Raw genomic sequence first — 21,905 nt, forward strand, 5'->3', positions numbered from 1 at the left:
AAAGCTTCAGCTTGAAGGAAGCTGGGATAATAAAAGGTAGATGAGAAGAAAAGACATTCTAGGTATTGGAGTCAGCCAGCACAAAGTCCAGAAGATTATAGATGTAATATCATGTGGGAAGAACAGCCAACCAGTTCCCTAGTGTGGCCAGATTAGGGGAAGTGAAGATGATAGGACGATACAGAGAGATCACCGGAAAGGTTTGGTGAAGGGGAAACCGTCTGCTAACCAGGAGAAGGAAATACATAGTAAAAGCAATATTGTGGGATGAAAAAATTGTGAATGACTTTGTTATTCTCAGCAATATAAGAATCTAAGACAATCTCAAAGGACTTATATTGAAGCATACTATCCACCTTCAGAGAAAGAACTTATATCGTTTGAATATAGACTGACATATGCTATTTTTCTGTCTCAGTCTCTCTATCCCTCTGTCTCTTTCGGTCTCTCCATTCTTTTTTTTTTTTTAATTTGAGTCTTTTTATACAAAAGATTAATATGGAAATACGGAAGATAATATGGAAATTACACACATGTAAAACATATTGGAATGCTTACTATCTCAGGGACGGAATAGGGAGAAACAGAGAGAAGGAGTTTGGGACTCAAAATTTAAAATAAAATGCTAAAAATTATTTAAACATATAATTGTGGGAAAATATTCAAAAAAAGATTAAACCCTCTGCTAATGATTTTCAAGGCAGATGTGAAGTAATCTATGATCTAGAAAACTTTGTTAAAAGTTTGGCCAAGTTTCTAATCACTCATGGCCTGTGGAATTAATTTGTGCTGTGACATGAAATTCTGTGGTTTTTCTTACATATATGATGTCTTTTTTTGTTTTAGGCCTCGGGTGTGGTTTATTATACAATGCATCAGTGACCATCACATGCCAGTATTTTGATAAGCGTCGAGGTCTTGCACTTGGCTTGATTTCAACAGGTAAGTTTTCTAACTGTAAGAAATGCACAACCTTTAAAACATGTCCAGAAAATAGGATACACAATGAAATTTAGTAGAGTCATTTTCTCTCCATGAGGACACATGGAAATAAGTATCCTGGATGAGCTTTTCATGTTCTCTTTGCATTTATGCCCTTGTTTTCAACATCCTATAGGCTGATTATATTCATAGTGCATCTCTTCACTGTCCTTTGGCAGTAAACATCTGTGAAATGATAGTTGGTCAGTGTAGAGACAAAATATATACCAATATATAATAAGATGATGATTCTGGGCTGTGATTTAGTGTAAAGATGTGCTCATCAATGGAGTCAACTTTACATTTATATATTCTTTTCCTTTTCCCAATTTCATGTAAGTAATTTAGAAAAAAATGTCTTTAAATTTCTTTTTCTTGATTTGAGATCATGAGTGCTTTCTTTTGAGGAAGATGAAATTTGTTTTATTCTTAAGAAGTTGATGTCACAATTTCGAAGAGTTGCATTTAAAGCCACACTAGTCATTAATGGGTCACATTTGCCTCATAATTAGAAAAATGCATCAAATATTCTTCACAGAATAAAATTAATAACTTGTGTCTTTAGTGTTATTTAGTCTATAAAACACTTTCTTCACAACAGCTCTAAGAAGGGGATAATGTAAATATTCTCATCCTCACTTGGAAGATATGGAAACTGAGGCTTACAGGGGTTAAATGGCATGTCCCAGGGCAACCCAGCTAGAAAATATCTGAGGATGGATTTGAACTTACCTGATTCTAAAGCCAGTGCTCTATTGTTATTATTATCAACAAATTATTATTATAACTGTTATTATCAATAAAAATAACTGGCATGAATATAGTACTTTGAGCTCTGTAAAATGCTTTATTCACAATCCCATGAGGGAAGTGGTGTAAATGTTATTATTTCCATTTCACAAATGGAGAAATTCATTAGAATCAGGGAAGGTAAGTAATTTACCCATTATCACAAAACTAGTGGCCAAGCTGGGATCCAAGCTGACATTTTTTCTGGCTCTTTGGCATAGCGACTTTACTAACAAAACAATAGAACCACATCTCATTGCTCTCAGTTTAGAAGGTCTTGGAAGTCTTGTAGCAAATTTAATGGAGGCTTGATGCAGAAAAGAGGCAGGATGGAGAAGGGATGGAAAGATGGCCTTAGAGTCAATAAAAGCTGGGTACAATTCCAGCTCCTAACACTTAGTTATTGTGTCACCCTGGGCAAGTGCTTTCATGCTTAGTGCCCCTTCTCTTTATCTATAAAATGGGAACAATAATTGCACCACCTCAAATGAGATAATGCATATAATAGGTCATTTATCTGTTAGGTATTATTATTTCTCTTAGGATGTAAGGCCTTGAGGACACCAGAATCCAAAGACCAACTTTTTTTCCCCCATGATAGTCAGTAAAATGCTTGGTCATGCATTGTTTTTCAAGTCTTATATATATATACTAAATGCTAGTGTTATTGTGTTATTGATTGTACTTCTTAATGAAACTGTCATCTCCAGGAAAAATGTATGTTTCTTGAAGGCAGGGCTGAATTTACTTTTGGTTTTGTATTCCCAGAATCTAGCAAAAGATCTGTCTTTTCAGAATTAGGGCTTTGGGGATGAGCCAAATTAGTAAATGAATGAATCTGATCTGAATTAATCTCCTTCACCAAGACATACACTTCTTCTTCTCCAGTGTACTCCTGTCCAAGACCTCTTATAAAGTCCCCACAGGGATCCACCTAATATTTTCAGGGTAAATAGAGATTCCTCAAGATTGAGAGTTGCTCTGTCTTTTTTTTTTCACATACGGGTCATCTGGTGATGCTTATGGATTCCTTTTCAAAGTAATAGTTTATTTTATTTTGGTTTTGTTTTTGCTTTTTTTTTTGTTTTGGAGGGATTTAGGGAGCCAATTGGGCTTAAGTGACTTGTCCAGGATCACATAGTCAGTAAATATTAAATATCTCAGGCCAGATTTGAACTAAGACACTTCTGATTTTAAGATTGGTATTCTATCCACAGAATAATATTTTAATGCAAAAGGTAAAATTGATAGGATTACAAAGTCAACTAGTTAAACTGAAACAGAGATATCAAAATAGTATTTTAAAAAATAAGTTTGTAGGCCCCAGGTTAAGAACTTCTGCTCTCTAGAGCTCTGGACATCATGGAGATGTTCTTAGAGCATGTGGATTGCCAATCTAGTGCCTCCTATATGCCAGCTGGCAGACTCATTTCCCTATATTTTTTAAATGATATCTATAGAGGGGTAGAAGTAGTTAGTAAATATATTTTTAACTTTTTTCATCTCCCCAGCCTTGCAACTTTATATAGATTGTATATAATTTGGCAGATATACACATCTGGTAAATTCTAGGAATGATGATTGTTTTTCTCCACATGAGGTAGAAACATAACTCTCCAGAGCTCTCTGAGATGCTTAATGGTTCAAGGTACCAAGATCAGAGAGTAGAATAATTGTATGCACTAAATGTGAAAACTGCTAATGGACTTTTAAAAGTACAGAAGGTCAGGTGGGCTTTTGGAATATTTCCATATGTTGTTTGGAAACTTTCAAAAGATTTGTTTCCTTAAGAAGATATGATCATGTCTCAATTATGCCCAGGTCAAAGCCTATTGGGAGTGTTCTGTTCTGGGTATGATTTTGTAGAGATTTTATCAATGGGGGGAGAGGGCAACCAGAAAAGTGGAGGGTCTTGAGTTCATGCCATAGAATCAGTTGGATTTAGTATGTATTTAATAAAATACAAAATATTTGTAAATAAGTAAAATTTAGAGTGCCATGATGGCTGACTGCAGGTATTGGAAAGACTGTTACATGTGGCCCCAAAGGAGAGAATTAAGAATAATGAGCAGAAAATTAGGATTGACGTAAGGAATGAAGTGTTCCGTTGGGCTTCATTGAAAAGTGTAGGGTGGGGTTCCTAATCATTAGACATCATCATATGATGGCTGGATTCTGCCCTCCCTCCCCACACCTTCTCAGTTATGATTCTTGGACAAATACATCTTAGACTTGTTGGCCACTGAGTTCTGTGATTCTCTGAACATATAATTTAAAATCTTTTTTAAAAATGTTAACATTGCTGACAGCCTCAGGAAATAGATCATTTGTTCATTCAGTCAATCAATAAAAATTCATTGAATGCCTACAACATGCCAGGTCCTGTGTTAAGAGATGGGAATTCAAAAAGTGGTTAAAGGAATGCCTTTATCCTCAAAGAGCTCATAATCATTCAACATTTATTCCTTTAGTACCTACTCTGTACCAGGCATTGTGCTAGGTGTCATGTATAAGATAAAGACAAAACCCAAATAATTCCTGCCCTAAAAAAGCTAACATCCTACTGATTCCCATTTCTTTTTTTAGCTCTTTGTTTTCTTTTAGTATATAACTCAAGTAACCATGACTTAAAAAGGGCTATCTAGAATTCCAAAGGGGCATATGTTTATGCAGCACACCACATGCTCACCATCCAGTTGGTCTAGTCCTGGGCATCTGGGACTGACAGATAGATGGAGAATTTTTGGTGAAGAATGTGCTCCAGGAGATTTTGACTAATAGTGCGAGGCCAATTCCAGCTTCACAAGCCGAAAAAACTAGTGGAATTAAAGGGGTTATGGATATTATGGATATATCAATGAACTTTTTCATCACTTTGTACTTTGTTTCTTTCTTTTTGGTGTAAACTACTTTAATGGATGATCGTTTTTGTAAAAACAAAAAACATGCTTTCATAAGAGTAGATTATTTCCTCCCTCTTGTTCCATGAGGGTATTTTTCAGTGCAATTCAAAAATTTAAAACATTAATTTTCCTATTCAAGTGAGACCTAAAAGGATTGAGGCTAGTGTGACTTAATTGGACTTGGGGATTAAAAGCTCTGATTTGGAATTCCAGGACTGCCGCCAAATGATTTTATCACTGTGCGCCTTCTCAGAGCCTCAATTTTCTCCTTTACTGAATGAGGAGATAGCCAGTGGAATCTCCAAACTCCCTTTAAACTCTGATATTCTGGACCATACTGTGTATTTATAGTTTGAGAGCACCTGCTCATTAGAGTACTGTGGATTCATGTTGACCCAACAATGAGGAGCGTCCCACCTGGGAGAGGGCACAATGTTCCCTTGCCCACCATATTTTTTTTTCTCTCAGTAGATTTACAGTACCCAACTTGTTCACTTTAAGATCTCAGACCAGGGAGGTAAAGGAAGGGGAGTATCAAGCAGTCCCTTTAGATCAAAGTGAACACGCAGGGCTCTTTGGATGCTCTCCAGAAAAGACTATGTTGGAAACAAGCAGAGAACAATCCATTAATCACCTATAATGAGGCACAGTGAATATCCCCTGATTTAGCACGTAGTCTCAGGATGTGGCTCCAATTAATTTATGAGACGTATTTGCAAGTGACTTCTGTGGTCCCCTTTACATTCTTGCTTCCTATTATTGTTACCTTATCACATACTTCTTATATACTTACTAAACTCACCTTATTACCTTACTACATACTAAACTCACCTTATTACACACTTCTTTATTACCTTATTACATACTTCCTAAACTAACCGGATGGAGAAGGGGAGTGGTCAGAAGGACCAAAAACAAGATACAATTTCATTAGAGTGGATGTTGAGGAATCCTGGTGAGGTGAGAGATTGGAAGCAGAAAAACCAATTTAAATTTTACTTACTTATCTACTTGCTAATGCTAATAGTCATTATGTTATGTTATGTAAGGGAGGGAACTATTTCTTTTTTTGCCTTTTCATCCTCAGCCTAGTATATAATAGATATTTGATGAATACTTATTAAATGAATGTATGAATGTACACTTCTTCCTATTAAAAAAATCTCTGCATTTGGAATTTCCTATAAAATGGTACCAAGCTTGCTAGGAAAACGTGACCCAAGAGATCAGAGCTTTACCTTGAGGTTCTCTGTTAGCATGAATCATTATGCTAAAGACTGAGTGGTCCTTTCTTCCTTTCCAGGATCCAGTGTTGGACTTTTTATATATGCTGCACTTCAACTCGAACTGATCGAACTGTACGGATTAGATGGATGTCTACTCATTGTGGGCGCTTTGGCACTAAATATATTACCCTGTGGCACTTTGATGAGACCGCTGGAATTCTCTAAATCCTCTCCAGCAGAAAAAGAACCCGTCCAATATTCTACATACAACGAGAAAGAAAAGTCCCTGGAGGAGAACATTAGCATTCTTGAAAAAGGCTACAGTGAAGAAAAATTTGTGAGACCTTTGACCATCGGTGATTCCAAACAGGAGATCCCGTTGCCCGAGAAGGAGTCAGCCACAGTGCAGTCAAAAGAAACCGATGTCTACAAAAAGAAAGTGGTGGAACGGAAGAAATTTTGTAAGCAGCTGGCCAAGAGAAAATGGCAGATGTGCCAGAACTATTGGGCAGAGACAGTCAGCTTATTCAAGAATAGAGTCTTTTCTGCCCTTTTCATCTCCATCTTGCTTTATGACATTGGGGGCTTTCCGACTTTGCTGCTAATAGAAGATGTTGCCAGAAGTGCCAACGTGAAGGAAGAAGAGTTTGTCGTGCCCTTGATTTCCATCATCGGTGTCATGACGGCTATTGGAAAGTTTCTCTTAGGGGTCCTGGCCGATGTCAAGTTTATCAATACTACGTATCTCTACGTGGCCACCTTGATAATGACCAGTATGACCTTGTGTGCAATTCCCTTTGCCAAAAGCTATATTTCCTTGGCGATACTCTCTGGGCTGATAGGGTTTTTCACCGGCAACTGGTCCATCTTCCCCTATGTGACTACCAAGATTGTGGGAATCGAGAAATTGACCCACGCCTTTGGAATTTTGATGTTATTTGCAGGAGTTGGAAACAGCCTGGGACCACCCATTGTTGGTAAGATTTGGGGATGGGGGGTTGACCACAATGAAAATCGGCAAAATATGTTTTCTTTTGTTGCTTAGTAACCAACCAACTGACAATAATTTATTAAGTCCCTACTCTGAACCAGATCAGACACTCTATCCACTTTGCCATGTGGGAGTCAAAGGTGTTTCTGTCTAGTAAGAGGAATATAATTTAGAGACAGATAAGTACTTAGGTGGAAGAGTTATGATTTTAGTGCAAAGAACACTCTGGGTGTTCACTCAACCACCTCAGCTCATGACTAGCCCGTGACTGAGTAAATCAACCCTGGGATGTGGCTTGAGATAGATGAGTTGTCCAGAGTCACACAGCTAATAAATGTCGGAGGTGGGATTTGATCTCGGGTCTTGTCTGACTAGTCAGTGGGCTCTCTAACCAGAACACCGTCTCCAAAGCTTAGGCAAAATCATTTCCGATGGGAGCGGGTGCTGTTGGGGGCGCAGATCGGATTCACTTTGGGGAATCTGGGGAAAACGATCCATCCATCCATGGTTCTTTTTGGCAGGTTGGTTTTACGACATGACCCAGAGCTACGACGTCGCATTCTTCTTTAGCGCATCTTGCGTCCTGCTCGGCGGGTTGATTCTGCTGTTTGCTGCCTTACCTTGGGGAAACATATGTCACAGAGACAGCACCAAAACGGCCCCAAAGCCTTACATTTACCAACCTGCATCTCAAGTGTAGGGAACGCCGGGATGCTCCTTATCGTCACTTTGTGCTCTCTCTCCAGCAAAGTCCTCAAGAGATTTTGCGAGTGGCTCAAGCAGCCAAGATTCTTTTTCTATTAGACCAATTCCCCGGTGGCTGGCTCTCGGTGGCCATCACCGTCCCTCCTCCCCAGCCCCACTAAGTGGGGTCTCTTTTGCTACACCGTCACCACCAAGGCCTTGAAATGGTAGCAGGTTTGGATGGCACGAGGAGATGCCCCTCTGCTTCGAGGAGTGACATTTCCCGGCCCGCTTTGCCAGCCCCATGATGAGATTCCCAGAAATCTTCTGCATTTCAGACTGTGAAGCCGCGTGACGAGATGCGCACAGCAAAGCCACTGGGGTCTTCTGGATCCTCTCTTCTCTTGGTGACATTAGCCGATTAACCACTTGAAGTTTTGTTTTAAAAACTGATGGAGAGAAGAAACCCAGATTCCCCAGGGAATGGAAATATTTCCTGGAAAGGGGCATTTAAAATGGCAGCTGGGCCGGATGACAGTCCCTGTCGGGATACCGTGATATTTGCCTTCTTTTTTGTTTCCTAAGCATCTTGAGTTCTTTCAGTGTCCTACTGAACCCACACTCAGCCCAGTTCCCTGGCCTCCAGGAGTTTGCAAAGGAGCAGGTGAGCTCCCGCCACGTTGCTGTCCCCGAGACCTTTGCTAAACAAAATAGAAGTTGCTCTCATTAGGTGGTAGCTACTTAATAGATGCTCTGCCAAGGAAGAGGCCGGGTGAGAGGGCGGCATTTCTAGCTCCGGGTTTCCAGATCGGAAATCGGGATTCCGACCATTCCATGAGTGCAAACGGGAGCCTTCCATTAGGCTGGAACACAGCCCGGGCGCACGATGGCACATCTGCCAGACGAAGCGTTGCTGCTACAGATGTGGCCGTTCTTCCACGATAACTGTTTACAATGTTTTTCTTCAAATCTGGGGGGAGCCAGGGCTACTCGGGGTGAGGGCGTTGGTTAGTTGGGGAGGAGGAGGAGTGGAAAACTGGTGCTTTTGCCTAGCTTGTCCTAGGAAACCCATGTTAGAGAGAAAAGAGCCATTTAACAAGTCCACATTGCTCTAAGGGCCTTCCTGTGGGGAAAGGATAATTCTCTTGATGCTCAAAAAAGAGGGGAAAAAACACTAAGATCTTGAGGAGGCTTTTTAAACAGGGACTCCCCTTTCCTTAGTGCCAAATTTCTCTCCTAATTGTGTCTGAAGTATTCGATGTGAATTTTTATTTCTCTGTTGTTCTTCTGAGGCGTCTAAAGCACTTTACAATCACAAATTGCCTCCCAATGTCCCAGGGAAAGGAGTCAACACTTTTATAGATGGGAAAACTTAGAGAGGGAGCGATCTGGGCACTTGCTTGAGGTGCGATGGCTCTGGATAGAACTTCCGGCCTCCCCTCCCGGCATCTCTGGGAACCTCTGTTCTTGCTCCCCAGTCACCATGAGGTGTTTGCTGCTAAGGACAGTTATTAAGAGTGAAACAAAAACTTGCCTCTGGTTTTTGTGTTGAAGCATTTTTTTTCCCAACGTACTTTCAGGATGCTCAACTCCATAATGGACGTAAATGACAAGCTTTTTGATCTCGTGTGATAAGGGCGTATTGACCGTGAGGGTATCTTTTTGTCATATGTGTCTGTTCATTTTGCTCTGTTCTTGTTTTTCCCATTGTCTCAGAAATGCATTTTAAGTTACAATAAAACATCTTTTATTTGAATTTAGGTGGCTTTTTCTGAGTGCTCCCTTTTATTATCCCATTTTTCCAGCATGCAAACCAGAGGGGTCAAAATATGGAGTTGCAAATCCCATCTCCACTCAATCTGGAACAGCAGCTAGAGCTCTGGGCTTGGAGCCAGAAAGACCAAGTTCCTGCTTCAGGCACTTATTAGCTATGTGATCTTGGGCAAGTCAATACCTCTTGTTTGCCTCAGTTTCCTCAACTATAAAATGGGGATAATAATAGGCTCTACCTCCCAAATTCATGATGGCCAATCATGATGATTATTTTAAAGTACTTAGCATAGTGCCTGCTATACAGTAGGCACTTAATAAATGCTTGTTTTCTTACTTCCCTTCTCCCTCTCAGCTCAGTATATCACTTACATGGTATCTTGCAATTCAGTACAAAAAGGCATTTACTCTGACAGAAAGGAAATGACTCTTGCATTCAAGAGCTTACAAACTTCTGAAGGAACAAACCATGTCCAGTTTAGAACGAGGAAAATCGGGGATGGAGAGAACATGGGCGATCAGGGGAGACTACCAGAAATGGGCCTTGAAGGAAGTTAAATTTTCTGGGGGATGACAAAGGGAGGTTTCCATGCAGCCTGGAATACACGGAGGTAGCAGATAGGATTTCCAGTCTGGCTGGGATGTAAAAAGTGTGAAGTCAGTCAATATCCAAGAAATCTGGCCCAATAGATAGGAGCCAGACTGTTTAAGACCTTTAAGACCAGACTGAGGAGTCTGTAGGTTTTCCTAGGGACCACAAGGCCCTGAAGGCCTCTGAGCAGAGGAGTAAGGAATTAAACCCACATGTGAGTGATGTTTACTTGTCAAGGACTTGGAAAATGGAGAGGAAAGGAAGGGGACGGAACGAAAACTGGGACACACAGAAGAAGGCTTTTGTAATAGAGAGGGGAAAAATAATAATAGATAATGTAATAGTAATAATGTAATAATAATAATGTAATAGAGTGTCTGAAATGGGAAGGCTCTAAGAAAAGAGACAAAGGAAGTGATGCAAGGGACACTGTGGAGGTAAACGTCCATACGAGTGGATGAGACGACCTTGAGAGGTGTTGAGTCTTTCCTCCCTGGAGGGCTGCCCAAGCAAAGGCTGGACGACCACTTGTTGAGTGTGTTAGAGAGGGGATTGATGGACTCGATGGCCACTAGATGGTCCCCAGGGTCAGGATTGTGATTAGGCAGCAGGCCCCCAGAAAGGCAATTTGCTTCTCAGTTTGCATATTTGTTTTTAGGCCAAGAGCTTGGCAAGGCTCTCACTTGTACAGAATTTTCTCAAGCTACATAGGGTGGGGAAAGGCTTTTTTTCTTCCCGAGTCTGTTTTATCTTTCTAAAGGGAACCATTTGCATAATTTTATGACACCATTATACCAACAATCTCAAAAATAAGTTGACAAACATTTAGAGCCGTCCAAAAGAGGGGTGGTCCTTTCTTTAGGGAGCCCCTTTTATGTTTTTTCCTTCCCATCCATATCAGCAACCACACCCTAGAGGAATTTCTACCCTAGAGCCCTGCTCACCTGATTGGAATTTGAAGAGAAGCCCAGTCATGCTTCGCTTCTGGCTTCCCTTCGAGCCATCTCCTTCATGCTCCCTGCTCACCCTACAGCCCTCATCCCTCCCCTTCCCAACCATTATGAAAGCATGCACAACTCCACTCTACCACTATTCCTGGAACGAGTAGACTGACTTATTCCTCCATGTCCCCACGTTCTAGGGAACTTTCAGAGCCAAAATGCCACATGAAAAGCAATGTGTAAAATTTTAAGGTGTCTGTAAATGTTAGACATGAACTCCATTCCTCTGAATGCACTGTTTCTTTTAATAGCTCTTTTTTGTTCTGGTATTCCCAGTGCTTAGCACTATATCCAACACATTGTAAGTCCTTAATGAGTGCTTTCTCATCCAGCCATTTATCCACTCATATATTCATCCATCCATTCATCCACCCATCCAGCCATGTATCCATCTATTTATCCATCAGTCCATTTATCCATCCACGCATTCATTCATCCATTCATTTATACACCTCACCCCTACCCATCCATCAGTACAACCATCCATCCATCCATCCATCCATCATCCCATCTATCCACAATTTATCCACCTATCCATCCACCCACCCAATCCATCCATCCATCCAACTATCCATTCATTTATTGATTTACATGGCATGAGCAGGGTTCTAGGTTCAAGTATGTCCATATCTTATTCCTAGCTTCTAAAACAAAAGATAACTTCCAAGCGCTGGATGCTCTTCTCCCTTAGAAAATTAAATTCTGTGTTGCCTAGTTTCTTAGAGACACATCCAATCCCAAGTGGCTACGGCCGTACAGCTTCAAATAGGCTCCCCATAGTGTTCAGGGCATTTCCTAAAGAAAAGAAAGAAAATTGTATTTCTGGGGGAAATTTTTAACACAGTGCATAAAATTGTGCTTTTCTTTGTTTTGTTTTAATGCTGAATACTCTGAGCATGGAAGAGCTGAAGGAGGTAAGTTGGAGGCAGTCTTTTCCATGGATAATAAAAATGGATGCCATTTAGCATGATTTGCTGTTTGAAAAAAGACCACATATCATTATTTCTTGTTTGTTTGTTTGTTTTTGCAACCATCCCAGGAGGTCCATGTTGTGGCCATTGTGATCTTCGTTTTCTAGTGGAAGAACCTGATATTCAAAACATCAAATGACTTACCTAGAGTCCCACAGCTGGTGAGCTCTAAGGAGGGTCTGAGGCCCAGGTGTTTCTGACTTTAAGCCCATGCTCTACCCATCCATTACATCCGAGGCTACCTAGGCCGGCCATTTCATTTTAGAGAAAAGGACACTTATGTTGCCTCTCAGACAATTTAGTAATTACTATTTCTCTTATGTGTGGCAGTGGACAGAACATTGGACTTCAAGATCTGAGTTCAAATCTGGCCTCAGATACTTAGTCGTTTTGTGATCTTGGGCAAGTCACTTAAGCCCTGTTTGCCTCCATTTTTTTCAACTCTAAAAAATTGAGGATAATAATAGCACCAGAGTTGTTGTGAGGAAAAAGGAGATGGTATTTGTAGAATGCTTAGCACAGTGCCTGACAGAAACTAGCTGCTTAATAAATGGTTCTTCCCTTCTCCTTTCCCTCTTTTTACATTAATAATTTCTAAACTACCCATCTTTTAATGCACCTGTTTTCAATATATCTACCAGTAATCTTATGCCTTTTTAGCTGGAAGTTCCCAGAACCCTTAACAGGGGTCCTCCAATTTTTTAAATAGGGGGCCAGTTCACTGTCCCTCAGACTGTTGGAGGGCCGAATTATAGTAAAGACAAAAACTTTGTTTTATGGGCCTTTAAATAAAGAAACTTCATAGCCCTGAGGGAGGGGGATAATCGTCCTCAGCTGCTGCATCTGGCCCGCGGCCGTAGTTTGAGGACTCCTGCCTTAGGACCATAATTTTGGAGTTTGAAGGGTATTATCTAATCTTACTTCTTATTTTCCAAAGGGGAAATGGAGGCACAGAGACCGGTGTACAAGATTACCCAGATAGAACATGACAAGGAATGGAATTCTAACTGGGGTTCTCCGAATAGAAATAGAAATTTCCAATGACTGATTTCAAAGCATCTTCATCCAGAATCCTGCAAAGATCTCAGATCTGTGGATGTGAAATGATACAAGACTGTGATTTTATAATATTTTTCCCAGGAATCATTGCAGGATATTTGTATCAGGAATACATAGTGTGTGTATGTGAAGTCAAGGCGAGAATTTATCAAATATTTACTATGTGCCAGACTTTTTTGCTATATTCTGGGGATACAAAAAAGGCAAAAATATCACCTGTTCTCCTTCTCTGTTGAAGGAGACTGTATTCCAAAAACTAGTTCTGTACAGAGCAGATGGATGATGGTCTGAAAGGGGAGGGCCTTAGAGACCGCATGTATGTGTATGTGTTTGTCTGCCTATGTCCATGGACTCAGTAAATATCTGAATTGACGTGAAGCATTTTGGGGGAAGTTAACTAGGGCTTTCATTGTCCCTGACTAAGACAGCTTACACAGCTGCCTCCCCCAAAGGGGTTCCTTTATGGAGCTTTAAATCCTCAGAGATTAGCACCTCAGCACATTTTTTCTCAAATTAGTCCAGTCATTGAAAAGCCCTTTGCCAAGGCCCCTTGCTCTGCTGCCTCCTCTGAGCCCAAGATCTGGGTCATGGGATACTAGGGATTGGATTATGTGTCCCGGCTTCCAGTGAAAAAGGAGGTTCCTTGCGGTTCTTGGGGTTGCTTTAGAAACTGCTCAGAAACTTGGCGGTGAGTGTGAAGTTGGGCTCTTCTGTCACCTAGATGAACAGGAAGGGTCCGTTGCTAGCATCCCCACTCCCACGGTTTTTCGGTCTGTCCCTGCAGCCCCAAACTACCAAGAAGGGCAGGGATGAGATCACAAGCTGGAAGTGAATTCAGAAGCCAAACAGTCCAGTCCTTCATTTAACAGATGAGGAAACTAAGGACTGACCGATGCAGTGGACAGATAATTAATAATACGATGAGATATGGTGGAGAGAGTGCTGGATCTGGAAGGTTCACATCCCATCTGCGATATTAACTGGTGGTATGACCTTGAGCAAATCCCTCCATTCCTTGGAGCCTCAGTTTTGCCATCTGTCAAATGAAAGGATTAGATTTAAAATGTCTGGGGGGCAGCTAGATGGCACAGTGGATAGAGCACCAGTCCTGAAGTCAGGAAGACCTGAGTTCAAATCTGGCCTCAGCTGTGTGACTTTGGGCAAGTCACTTAATCCCAATTGCCTCAGCAAATAAAAAAAAATCTCTGACATCCCTTTCAATTCTAAATCTATAATCCTATAATCATATCATCGGTGAGGGAATTCCCATATGAGCAAAATCATAAATTTGAGATAATTAGAACAATAATGAATTACTGTGGACATGCCCCATCATGGACTTTATAAACCCAAAGATGTCTAAGCCAGCTCTGTCTGTTAAGCCAAGGACATACACGAGCCCTTCTTAGGCTTGGCCTCTGAGCCTCAGTTTCTCCATCTGTACAAAATAGTGAAAATAATGGAGTTGAAAAGAAATGAATTTGAAACCACTTCAGATACTTACTCGCTGTGTGACCCTGCGGAAGTAAATTAATCTCTGTCTGCCTTACTTGCCTCTTCTATAAAATGGGGATAATAACAGCACTTGCTGTGCAAAGTTGTTGGGAAAATTTAATGAGTGAGAATCTGTAAGGCATTTTGTACATCTTAAAATGCTATAAATAAGTGTTACTTATTTATCATTATTACTATTTATGTTGAGACTAAAGGGGGCCATAGAGGTCATCAATCTAATGCCCCCTCCACTTTTTTCAGAAGTCTAGAAGAAGGCAGTGAATTATTTCTGGTTCCCTAAGTACTCAGCAGCAGATCTGGATAAGAATTCAGATCCTCTGGCTTCTTGGCTAAATCCTTCCTCCTAGGCTCACTTGAACCTTACTTGAGTTTCCTAGTGCCTTATGGGAATGAACCACTGCAATTAGCTGAAGTCATCTGATGTCCCTGTGGAGACCCAAGGTGTGGTCCCTTGGATAACACCTCACCTTCTTCTCAATGGGTTTGGGAGGACAGCCAGTCTGGGCTGAGGCAGAAGTCAGTCCCTTTGAATATAAAGTTAGAGTTCTTGGCTCTTTCTCATCTAGTCAATAGTGGGAAGAAAATAAGTTTTTCACTTGCCAGGAGGCAGGAGATGAGACGTGGGAAGAGGGATTTGAAAAGACTCCTGGTCAAGAAAGAAGGAAATTCACTGTAAGCTGTCTGATTGAACTATACATCTCCAGAGGTCAGTAGAAAAGGTCATCTCCCAACGGGAGGAGATTTCTGATCTGAATCATGAATGTGATATTATGCAGAACTGAATAATCTGCTATCTGTTGGAGGATGTGGAGGAGATGCAGAATAAGTAGCAGAAAAAACATTGGGCTGTGTCAGGAATTGTGGGTTTGAATCCACCTCTGTGACATCTTATTATGTGACTTTGGCTAAGCTCCTTACTGTAATGGGCAGCCATTTCCTCATCTTTTAGGGAATCAGACTGAGCTAGATTATCTTTCACCCCTTTTAGTTCTAGGTCTGGTAATTCTAGGTCAATCCAGAAGTCAGAGGCAGAGGCCTTATGAAAATAATTCATTAAAGAGACCACAGGAAGGAGACTCAACTTCAGAATTTCAGAGTTGGAATGAATCCTTGAAGCTTCCTAACATAACCCACACCTTGATGGGAGTCTCTATTCCCTTTCCAACAAGAGGTGATCCCACAAAGCTTCAACGTTCCTCAATGGAGAAATAATGAGAAAAGCAGGAAATAAGTAGTGTGAGCATACCAGTTTTCAAACAATATTCTAAAGTGCTATTGGGAATTGTTTTTTGTCCATGGAAAACCCTTTCTTTGTTTGTTGACCTTCTTGGGGTCTAACAGGGGGACTGTCAGGGCAAAGAGCATCAACAGTTTAGTTATTGTTTAGCATTTACCCCAAGCAAATTAAACGCAAAAGGAAAATGGCTACAAACGCCTCTCTGGTGGGAATAAAGATCCCCAAGAAAAATGGATGGCGTTCCATTGATTCAGAGCTGGCCAAGCTGCTTGGGGCACTTGAAGGTGATGGAGTATTCTTTCGGCAAAGAAACGTTGAATATGGATATGGAGTCACTTGGGAGATTTCATATGAACCAACAGAGAAGGAGATAAGCGTAGTTAAGGGAGCAATAGACACAATTTGAGTTACAACATAAAGGGAAATCAACCTTGGATCACATCACATGTAATGAGTTACCTTGACTCTCATTGAGTGAAAATAAAATACCGCCCCCCACTCGCCCATATGGTGTGTTTCTGTCTCTGTCTCTGTCTCTTTTGGTCTCTCTGTCTCTCTCTTTATGTCTCTGTCTCCAACTGTCTCTGACTCTGTCTATCTCTTTGTAAAGAAAGTTGGAGTAAAAATGCAGAATGGAGAAAATGTTTTTGATATACTTAGGGGGTTATTTTGCTTAACTCAACTTTTTTGTTGTTGAAAGGGAAGTTCCTGGGATAGTACTGGGAAATGATGGCAATGTAAAACAAACCCAAAAAACTGCCAAGAACACATTTTTAAGAATCTTGCTGTTTCAGGAAACTCACTATTTCCCATGTTGGGACTGTAAGTGATGCTGAAGAAATATTGTGGGAATCTTTAGGATTGTGGGTTGTCTTACAACCCATAGATTTTAGTGTGTTCTTTGACTTTCTTTTTTTTTAAGTTAAACATTTGAGTGATAGGGACACATTTGAAAGAAGGGACGATATTTTTTGAGGCTCTGGTGCTCAAAGATAATATTGATTTAAATGATGAGGACTTTGATTCTTGTGAGACCCTGTGCTTAAAGCATGGGAGAGAGAGAGACAGAGAGACAGAAACAGAGAAAGACAGAGACAGAGACAGAGATAGAGACCCAGAGACAGAGAGAGACAGAGACACAGAGAGAGGAGACAGAAAAAGAGACAGAGAGAAAGAGACAAAGAGAGAGAAGGAAGAAGGCAGGAAGGGAGAAGGAGGGAGAGACAGAGAAGGACTTGTTGTAGGGAGCTCCATTCTGAGCACGCATAAAATGAGGGAAGCTTCTCTACTCTTGCTTCAGTCACAGAACAGACACTAAGCGTTCCCATCCCAGAGGAGGCAGTCTCTTCCATGACATCGGTGTGTCTGAAGGTGTATCCTATGCTTTGTTCATTTTTTTTTAGTCCTAGTTGAACATTCTAATTTTTCAATGCATGTTCCTTGTCTGGTCTCTTATCCTGGTGCAATCTGAGTTTAGATGACCTTGGAAGATTGAGCTAGGACAGGGGCTCAAGCCAAACAAAGTACATTATCAAACCCCAGTAATCCAGATGAGCCCAGGGTTGGTGGGTGTGTGGGCCACCTTCTCTCTATCTTCTCTATCAGCCTTTTCAGTGAAGGGATGTTTTCTAGACTGTGAGTGGAACTGGGTAGAGGTAAGGTAACTCTGCTTCTCCCTACCAGCTCCATTTCTAAATGCTCCCCTTTGGCTCTTTGATGTGCAGAGACCCCCAGCACAACAATCTCTGGGAGGGCTGCATTGGATCCGCTCTAAGCTCCTTTCTGGAACTCAGTCTATGGTCCTCTGAGTTGGCTCTGTTAGCTTTACTGCCTCTGTTCCAACAGAGAATAGATTTGGAGGTAAAAGAGACCTTAGCCATCATCAAGTCATAGCTCTGGCATTGAAAGGGATCCCAGAACTTCTCTGGTCTGACCCTCTCCTTTTACAGAGGAAGATCCAGTCCCAGGGGCTGACTAAGATCAAACAGAGAGCCAGTGGCAGAGTCCAGGATGCTTTCTACCTCATCACCAAAAGCGAAGGCTTAGGTTTCCTATCCCCAGCTTTATTATGAAATGAAACGATAATTCAGATCAACTCTTTCTCTTTCCCCCTCAAATCACAGTAGCCATGGTGTAATGGAGAGAGCTGGCCTTGGAATTGGGAAGTCCGGGTTCAAGTCTTGCCTGTCACAGTATGTGACCCATCCTCCAGGTAGGCAACTCTCCTAAGACTATAAATTTCAGAAAAGGTTCTGATCTGCAGCAAAGGATAAAACTTCCTCCTCTGGGAGTTCACAGGCTTGGTCATTGTGCCCTCAACCCCTTTGAACTGTCATGTCTCTGGGCCAAGCTCACACCCACAAGGTGTCTTGACTTCTTTGTCATTTGTGAGATCCTCACAGTTCTGGGAGTTGGAAAAACACAGAAAGATTCTTCTTGTTTGGGAGTGTACCATTTTGTTCTACATAGGCCATACTTCTTCTTAAGTCACCCACTCTTCTTCTTTCTTCTTCCATCTCAGGAAAATTGGGCAGTGAGCTTGCCCGTGGGGCCATGACAGTGCTGCCATTCTGCTACAGCCCCAGCGCGGTCTCTGGTCTCAAGCATGGACCGTTGGGTTCTTTGTCAGACATGCAGGGAAGCTGGGATTCAAATGCAGAGAAGGTAAGTATGGATTGGGAGCACACTCAGAGAGATGGAATAAAAAAGGATATGAGCCAGTGGCCAAAAATGAAGTCTGCAACTTCAGCCTAAACTCTGAGCCTTTCTGGGGTTCTTGTTTGTTTTTGTTTTTTGCAATGGGAAAGAGACATATGGTCTTCATGTAAGGAACTTCTTCCTGACAACTAAAATGGACTAGTCCAGGGGTGGCCACTTCCCCATCACTAGAGGTCTTTGATTCTGCAGAGGGATGCTTGCTCATATACGGCTTGGGTTCGAGAATCAATTGAGTCCCTTGCAACTCCAGGCTTCTGTGATTCTGAGTGGATCAGTCACTTGGGCTCCCTAGGCCTTGCTTTTAAGAACCCAGGGCCATGATTAGGTATCAGAGCAGTATCTTCCTGGAGGGAGCCATGGGAAGATGGAAATGATTGGAAACAGCCCTGGGAGTTGTTGTAAGAGAGTATGGCCATGGGGCTTGTTGGATCAGGAGTGGATTTTATATTCTCTGAATGGAGGAGATAAAGACTCCTAGAGCTAGAGGACCTTTGAGACCCCTTGGCTATGCCCTTTCATCGGACACATTTTGAGGACCGCAGACGACAAGCCTGTCCCATAAAACACTCCAAAAATAGTTGTGTCAAATCCCCCTCCTACCCTCACCATAGAGTATAAGCTGCTGAGGGCAGAGCTGATTTCAGCTTTGTCTTCCTGACCCCAGTGCTCAGCACAATGCTTTGGTGCATAATAAATGCTTATTGGATTAAATTGATCGCTGTGAATCATGACCCAGAGCTGAAAGAGCTTTCACTGATATGCTTCTGAGCTTCCCCTCAGTGACCTGTATGCAAAGGCACCTGAGTTGACAACAGTATCTACACTGGGAGTCCCAGACAGACTAGTCATAGCTATTGGTTGCAAAGGACAGAGCGAAAATTTGGACCCAGATTCTCTGACTTCAAATCCAGCCGTTAGAATCCTAGACTTAGGAAGAATCGGGGTCAAAACTTGTTTTAGACACTTATCTGACTTTGGGGCGTGTGTCTCCTCGTTTGTAAATTAAGAGCATTGACATGGTGGCCGTTTCCTCCTGGATTCTCTATGTGACTGTGGGTGAGTGTGTTATAGACTTCGAGAATGTTTTCTACCAGTTGCATGTGTTTCAGCATCTTAATAAATGTGCCTTTTAAAAAGCTATTTAAGGCTGACTGACTAAATCAATTCTTAATTCATAATATTGGGTTGAGAAATACACCGGTGGGGGCTCACACCAAACATCGGTGAAGTGCCCTCCAACTTCTTATTGGGACCCCTAGACTCTAAAAGGACGGTGTAGCCTTTCTCAAGATGCCCTGAACTTCTGTAGGCCACGTGACCATTCACGCTTCCATTAAATGTGATGGAATCAATTGTTCAGTAATGAACAGAACCAGCGAAAGAATCATGGGAAATGAGTGTGGACCACAACATAGCATTTCCACTCTTTCTCTTATTGTTTGCTTGCGTTTTTGTTTTTTTCCCCCCAGATTATTTTTATCTTCTTTCTAAACCCAATCTTTCTTGTGCAGCGTTAACTGTATAAATATGTACACATATATTGTATTTAACATGTACTTTAACATATTCAACATGTATGGGACTACCTGCCATCTGGGGGAGGGGGAGGGGAAAAGTTGAAACAGAAATGTTTGCAAGGTTCAGTGGTGAAAAATTACCCATGCATATGTCTTGTATATAAAAAGCTATAATTAAAAAATGTGATGGGATGTGTTCCTTGTGCCGAGGGAATAGGTTTAGGATTGTAAGGCACTTCAGAGGGCACACAGTCCGAACTCCTTACTTTTTACATGAGGAAATTTGGCCCAAATGGGATGTGACTTAAACAAAGTCATGCAGGCCATGTCAGAGACTGTAGTATTTTTGTGACTCGGGCTTCCTGTGCATAGACATCACCTAAGCAATTACAGAGTCCCAAGACTAGAGATTGCAATTTATTCAACCCCTAATGTAATTGTTCATTATCTTATGTATTGCTTACAATTACCAGATGGTATTATTGGGTCTGCTGCATTTTCAGGCTTAAATTATTCCTGACTTTGTTTTTTTGGTCCCTAGTCCCCAGTGTAATGCTTGGCACAGTCATTGGTGCCCAATAAATGTTTACTGATTAATGAAAACGCTCATATGATAGACTGCTTAGCATTTTGCATCTGTAGCTCCTGTGTCTTGACGGAGATGTAGGAGAATAATTTTTCCCTCTTCATCAGGAGGAAGTGAGGAATTGATCATGTGTGGAAGCCTCAGAGATGAACAGCTTTGGTTATTGGCTTTTAGTTTGTTTATTCAGCAACACTGAGGAAGTTGAGCTTTCTTGTTACCTTTCAGTCAAGGGAGCTGGCCGACACGAGGTGGCAGTGGCTCTGTGGGGCTGAAGAAGCATTTCCAGAGCTGCATCCCCACCTGGTGGCCACAGGTAGGAGTTCAGCAATTACATCCATCCACTTTGTCCTCAAGTATGCAATTGATGGGGTTCACCTTTCGTTTTCCTTCTTTTTTAATGTTTAATTTTCAAACAGGATCAATGACATCATGGGCGAGGTCTCGACTCGCTTGTGATTTGGATTTAAGTGAGACAGAGTTGCACAAAGTCATCAGCTTCACCCTCTCTCAAGTCGGGACGGCTGGCAACAGTCTGGGATGCAGTGGGTGACCTTTGCATCTCTGATCAGGCTCTCCGTAGCACTTGCCTCTGCCTCTTTCGTAGCCGTCGGAATAGATTGTTTTCATGCACCCATTCCGCTGAGGGAAGGCTTCCCATGATCCCCCTGCCTCACTGCTGGATTTCAGGCCTGCTAGTTAGTTGCCCTCGGTCTGGTTTAGCTCATCTGCCAAGAAGTTTTACTAAGATGTAGCCACTGGTCAGGCTACGGCTTTTTGGAGCCACAGGTGAGAGTTGGGTGAATCAGGTGGATACCAAAGGTGGATGAGAAGCAAGCCCTCAAACCTGAACACCTCATCTACCCCTGCTTGTGATTAATGAGAGTCAAAAGGGCCCTCTGGGTTTGTCCATCTTCTCCAGCCTAAAGGAAATCCTAATAATCAAATTATTCCTGAGCTTCCTCCTAAATGGCATGCTATGGAATCAGGCCATTTAGCCAATCAGATTCTGATAACCAGATAGCTGTGCTGACAATTCTTGCTTATATTCAGTTAAGTCCAGATTTCTACAGACAATTTGGCCTTCACGGTGAATCTGGATTTTTTGTCATTTACTATAGGGCTTAGCTAATGTTCCTATCTGATCATTCTTAAAGAGCAAAGACTTTTGGCAGTTCAGTCTTTCTCCATCCCCCCTCCCCAACTCCTTTTTTTTTGCAGTTATGTAAAATATTTCCATATTAGTAATTTTGTGCAAGAAGACAAAGAAAGAAAAATGAAAAATAGCATGTTTCAGTCTGTTTTCAGACAATATCAGTTCTTTCTCTGGAAGCAGATAGTATGCTTCATCATTAGTTTTTGGGGATT

General features: G+C 41.6%; 1 protein-coding gene and 1 long non-coding RNA gene across 3 annotated transcripts in view; both read left to right on the forward strand.

The window, feature by feature from the left end:
- SLC16A9 (solute carrier family 16 member 9) overlaps positions 1–9,334 on the forward strand; it is a 41,669-nt gene extending 32,335 nt beyond the window's left edge. Inside the window, exons 4-6 of the mRNA XM_051982622.1 lie at positions 847–942; positions 5,977–6,876; positions 7,412–9,334. Coding sequence (XP_051838582.1) covers positions 847–942; positions 5,977–6,876; positions 7,412–7,590 — 1,175 coding nt within the window. The 3' untranslated portion in view covers positions 7,591–9,334. The remainder of the gene's footprint in view (positions 1–846; positions 943–5,976; positions 6,877–7,411) is intronic.
- An 8,267-nt stretch (positions 9,335–17,601) lies between these two features.
- LOC127552141 (uncharacterized) overlaps positions 17,602–21,905 on the forward strand; it is a 29,578-nt gene continuing 25,274 nt past the window's right edge. For both annotated transcript variants that reach the window (XR_007951271.1, XR_007951272.1), the window contains exon 1: positions 17,602–18,383. This is a non-coding gene — a long non-coding RNA (uncharacterized LOC127552141). The remainder of the gene's footprint in view (positions 18,384–21,905) is intronic.

Source organism: Antechinus flavipes, chromosome 2, assembly GCF_016432865.1.
Source record: "Antechinus flavipes isolate AdamAnt ecotype Samford, QLD, Australia chromosome 2, AdamAnt_v2, whole genome shotgun sequence".
Lineage (NCBI taxonomy): Eukaryota > Metazoa > Chordata > Mammalia > Dasyuromorphia > Dasyuridae > Antechinus > Antechinus flavipes.